Source organism: Corvus brachyrhynchos, unplaced genomic scaffold, assembly GCF_000691975.1.
Source record: "Corvus brachyrhynchos isolate BGI_N302 unplaced genomic scaffold, ASM69197v1 scaffold10, whole genome shotgun sequence".
Classification (NCBI taxonomy): Eukaryota; Metazoa; Chordata; class Aves; order Passeriformes; family Corvidae; genus Corvus; species Corvus brachyrhynchos.
This window is the reverse complement of record NW_008236180.1, coordinates 7352625-7357358: the sequence shown is the minus strand read 5'-3', so window position 1 is coordinate 7357358 and position 4734 is coordinate 7352625. Positions and strand designations below refer to the sequence as shown.

At 42.9% G+C, this 4734-nt stretch overlaps 1 protein-coding gene across 1 annotated transcript in view; it reads left to right on the top strand.

The window, feature by feature from the left end:
• NPEPL1 (aminopeptidase-like 1) overlaps positions 1-4734 on the top strand; it is an 18625-nt gene that overhangs the window by 11814 nt on the left and 2077 nt on the right. The window contains exons 9-12 of the mRNA XM_017735868.1: positions 1936-2036; positions 2637-2760; positions 3115-3291; positions 3948-4058. Coding sequence (XP_017591357.1) covers positions 1936-2036; positions 2637-2760; positions 3115-3291; positions 3948-4058 — 513 coding nt within the window. The remainder of the gene's footprint in view (positions 1-1935; positions 2037-2636; positions 2761-3114; positions 3292-3947; positions 4059-4734) is intronic.

The following is a 4734-nucleotide window of genomic DNA, read 5'->3' as shown; positions in this document are numbered from 1 at the left end:
AGGTGCCCCCTGCCAATAAAACTCTGCCCTCTCCACAAATCCAGTGACTGAGTCTTGCTGACAGAGCAGCTGTTGCCTCCAAGGAGTATCCAAAGTTCAAAAAATATTTACTGCTGCAGATTAATGCATAGATCTGATGGATGCTTTGTCCAGGGGCTGATCAGTGCCAAATTCCCATTTCTCAGTAGTCTAGCTCTGTGCCTTGGCCCTAACAGCATGTTTGATGTGGAAAGATTGTAAACTTCACAGTTACCTTCTGGGAATTAAAATGGAAAACAGATTTGTGAGCTGCATCTCGGGCAGAACAACTACCTTGCATTACTAAATCCTTCAGAAAGTTAGATCAGAGGTCTGCAAGGGGCAAGAGCTGGAACTTACACGGTGCTTTGGGAGACTTTGGGATAGCTGTGGATGGGGGACATCCTTCCAGTGGTTCAGTCCTTGTTTCCAGCGTAGTTCTGTGTGTGGTCATCTGCACTGAGAGAAGTTCCATTCACAGTCACAGTAGATGTGAGCACAAGTGATCTGTCAGTTCATACACAATTACTGCAACAGTGAATAAACTGGCAGTGATGTGTTTGGACAAACTGAGCCTGGAGAAATCTTTATATGCCTTTATATGTAAAAACAAAAGAATGAACTCACTGCTTAATTTTACAGTCTCGTGTGAGAAGACCTTTAAATAACATCCCTGCAGAAAATGTGTTCAGAGAGACAGTGGGAAGAATTTGTTGTTACTGTTTCAAGACTTTTTTTTTTTTAATGCTTTTAAGAATAAAAGAAAAGCTGAAGAGGTTTCACTGAGCTATGCTTTGTCATAGAGACTGAAGTGGGAAATGTGTGTTGGATAGAAAGCTCAGTGGGAAGAGGGGCAGAGGTTATTTTCCTTCTTCATAAAATATCTGCCTGCCTGCTGTTCAGCAGTTACACAACATGATTTTAAAGGCTTTGGATGGCAAAATTAAACAAGTGATTTTTCCTAGAAAGATGCATTTCCTCCATTGTGAGCTTTCCAACACAAGGGAGAAGAGAAAAACATTGACTTAAATTTTTGATTTCTTTCTTGTTAACATGATCCTGCATGTTAGCATAATAAATCCTGCTTTTGAGGAGCTACAGGCAGAATGAGAGTTGGGAAAAGGCAACTGATACTGGAAATAGATTTTCAGTTTTTGACAGTAGGTTAACAACATGTCTCTCTTGGAGGAAGAAAATCCAATGCAGTGAGATACTGTGAATAGTTGGGTTATGGATGGAAGGTTGTCTCCCCTGCAATGCTGTCTGCCCACCAGCTGGGCTAGAAACTGAAATGACTTTCTGGCTTCTAAGTGCTGCCCATTATTTTGAAAGGGTTTGATTGATGCCTTTGCCCTTTAGACTTCAGAACATGAGCTGATTCAGCAAGCCCAGATTTCTTTAGCCATGGACTTTTATCAAGAGATTAAGAGCAAAACTGGCCCAGGTTTTCCCCTAGAATTTGGTGTTGTTAACTATCCCAGTTAAGGAGGAACAATGTTTTCATTTGTTAAATGCTGCTGTCTCCCTGTCTGTTCCTAGAATCCCTCCACACAATACAACTGCTGTATAAATAACAGAATCATCATCCATTTTAAAATACCATCCATAACCACATAAGCACTTGACTTTAAACCAAAATAAAACATTATGAGATAAACCAGAAAAGAGGAGGCTAAGGAGAAAAAAAAAATAAAAGAAAAAAACCCCAACAGGTTAAAAATGCTGTGTGCCTCCTAGCAGGGATGACAATTTAAAAAAAACCCAACTAACACCCGCCCACCTGTCCAAAAACCCTACCAGTTTTCCTATGAAAATCGTAGCATTGCTGTCAAGAAGTCTTAATCCCTCACTGATTTGAGTCCCAATAAATGAGCTTGATGTGAATTGAAAGCCATTTCTCCCCTCTGGTTGTTACAGGGGTTTAAGGACAATCTTCACGCTGTTTTTTGTCTGGCTGAGAACGCAGTGGGACCACGTGCAACGAGACCTGATGACATTCATGTTCTTTACTCTGGAAAGTAAGATTGTATCTATTCTCTTCCCATAAACAGAGCAAACATCATTTTCTGTTCATCTGAGAGCCATGCAGAGATTGTGAAGCTGTCTGTAAATATTGATAATAGTATTTCATACATCCATAGTAGTGAGTTTTAAGTGTGCTTAGAGTTTCCTGTGGGGTATGTAAATACACATCAAAATACATGTATATCATAAGCTGAACTTCCCTTAAAGCACTCAGATTTAGGTGGGTTTTGTAGTACAGGCAGTTTTCTGTGTCCATCTGTTGCTGCATTGTGTGGCAGCAGCAAGGACAGGCCACCAGGGGATCAGAATCTCTTTTAAGGACAGATGTTACCTCTTTGGCAGTAGTTTTTAGAATTCCAGCAAGGCATCACACAGGCTCAACAAGCAGACCCTGCCATGAGGGCAGTAGTGTCATTTCCCTTTTCCTTGTGTCCTCTGTCTGGATGGTTGGAGCTGGGGAATAGCAGCCCTACAGACTTGCAGAGTCAAAAAAGAAAAGCACAGGAGGTTTGAGGCTGCTCTCTAGTCCAGACAGGTGATCCTGACTTCCAGCCCTAAGCACTCCAGTCTGAAATGCCCTGTCTCCCTCCCAGAACTGTGGAAATCAATAACACTGATGCAGAAGGTCGCCTGATCCTGGCTGATGGAGTTGCTTACGCCTGCAAAGACCTTGGAGCTGATATCATTCTGGATATGGCCACTCTTACTGGAGCTCAGGTACAACAGTCTTACATTCATAACTCAGTTTCTTTTCTGTTCTTTATGCAACTTTTTGCTTTTGCATACTTAAATTAAAAATGGTGTTCTTCTGATGACATCAGCAGCTGATGTAAGTGGGCTGGTACTCCGTGTTTGCAATTCAATTTATAATTCCCAGAACTGATTTGTTAATAGTCATCAGGATTTTCTTGTTCATGAAATGGCTTCCATTGTAAGTCATACACAGAATGGTACAAGGCTACAAATTTAACAGCATTATTTTCTAGCATCTGTTCCTGATTTTTAGAAGGTTCTATTGACAAGCAGTAGTGGAGGGTGACTTCTTCCTGATTTTGTCCTTTTTCTCACCAGGGAATTGCCACAGGAAAATACCATGCTGCTGTCCTTACCAATAATGAAGAGTGGGAAAAGGCTTGTGTTAAAGCTGGCAGGAACTGTGGAGACTTGGTCCATCCTCTGGTGTACTGCCCTGAGCTCCACTTCAGTGAATTTACCTCTGCTGTAGCTGATATGAAGAACTCTGTAGCAGTAAGATTTATTTTTTCTTTTAATTTTCTCTGTTACATAAAAACGTGTGTTTTTAGACAGTGAGCTGTCCTGCTCATAGCTGGCTGAAAGCTCTTCATAGGGGCTGTAACCTTTTAGAAATGGCCCATATTGTTTTGGTCTTCAGGGTCTTTCACCTGGGGCTTTGCAGGCTGTATTTAGTGTCAGTTTTAAACAGGGTGACCTGCTGCAAAGGTATCTTTGGGCTGCTTGCCTTTTAAATATGGCCCTACATGAATGCTGAATTCCTGGATGGAGACCTTTTAGGGAATCAAGATGGGCATTCCTCAGATCATACATCACCAGCAGAGACTATTGGCTGGGAGTGCAGAAACCAGGAAATTGAGGACAGAGGCCTCGGAATTGGTGCAGCTGCTTTTGCTGCATTTGAGAATTCCATTGTGCAGTGAGAGTCCAAAAACGCTGCAGAAAGGAGTGTGGGCAGAAGAGGAATCGAGCAGGGCCACACTACTGCTAGGGACTAAGTCAAGGATTTACAGTAAAGTTGGTTTGTAAGACTGTTTTAGGGCCATTCTTTAAGCTTTGACTGAGATTTGCGTAACTGTCTTTCCTGTAGGCAGAATGAACCACTGACATCTTTTCTTGCAAGACCAACTCTATTTTTATTGCTCCTACAGGACCGGGACAATACCCCCAGCTCCTGTGCTGGGCTCTTCATTGCCTCTCACATCGGCTTCGACTGGCCTGGGGTGTGGGTGCACATAGACATCGCTGCTCCCGTGCATGCCGTGAGTGTTCCTGACCCTCTCTGGGCACACAGGCTGGGGAAACACACCTGCTGATGGCTGCAGGGGCTCTGGATTGTGTCCATCCAGCTCAGGGTGACAGAAATAGGTGGAGAGGGGTCCTTTAGAAAAGCACTGACTCGTCTCTGTTGCGAGTTTCTTGGTTTGGTAGTTTCATCTCTTCGTATTTTTCATTTTGGTTTTAAAATATTCTAGCAGTCACTTTAATCAGTGACATCTTTATCATTGTGAGCATTGACAACTTGCCTGCTCTCTGTTCATGGCAATAATCCCAGCCTTCCATTCTCAGCCATGTTGTTTTAGGATGATTGACCAGAGTTGATCACCCTTCCAAAAATATGTTCCCTCTTGGGGATTTCCTTTCCTCCCTTTGGTGGAACCTGTGTATATTCTTTTTTTTCCTAAAAACCAAGGCAATTCACTCCACCTGCCTCTTTTTTTTTTAAACACAGTTTATTCAGCTCTTATTCCAAATCCATGCTCAGGCTGGGTGGGAGATCCCCTGCCTTGAACAATGCTGGCCTCTATCCACCCACAAGTCAGTGGGAGCTCTGTTCTCATGTGTTGGTTTAATCCAGCTGGGACAGATTCCAGTGGCAGTGAGGATACAACAGCACAGAGCATGCCTGCCAGGGATTGGCTGTGGCTGTTGACCACC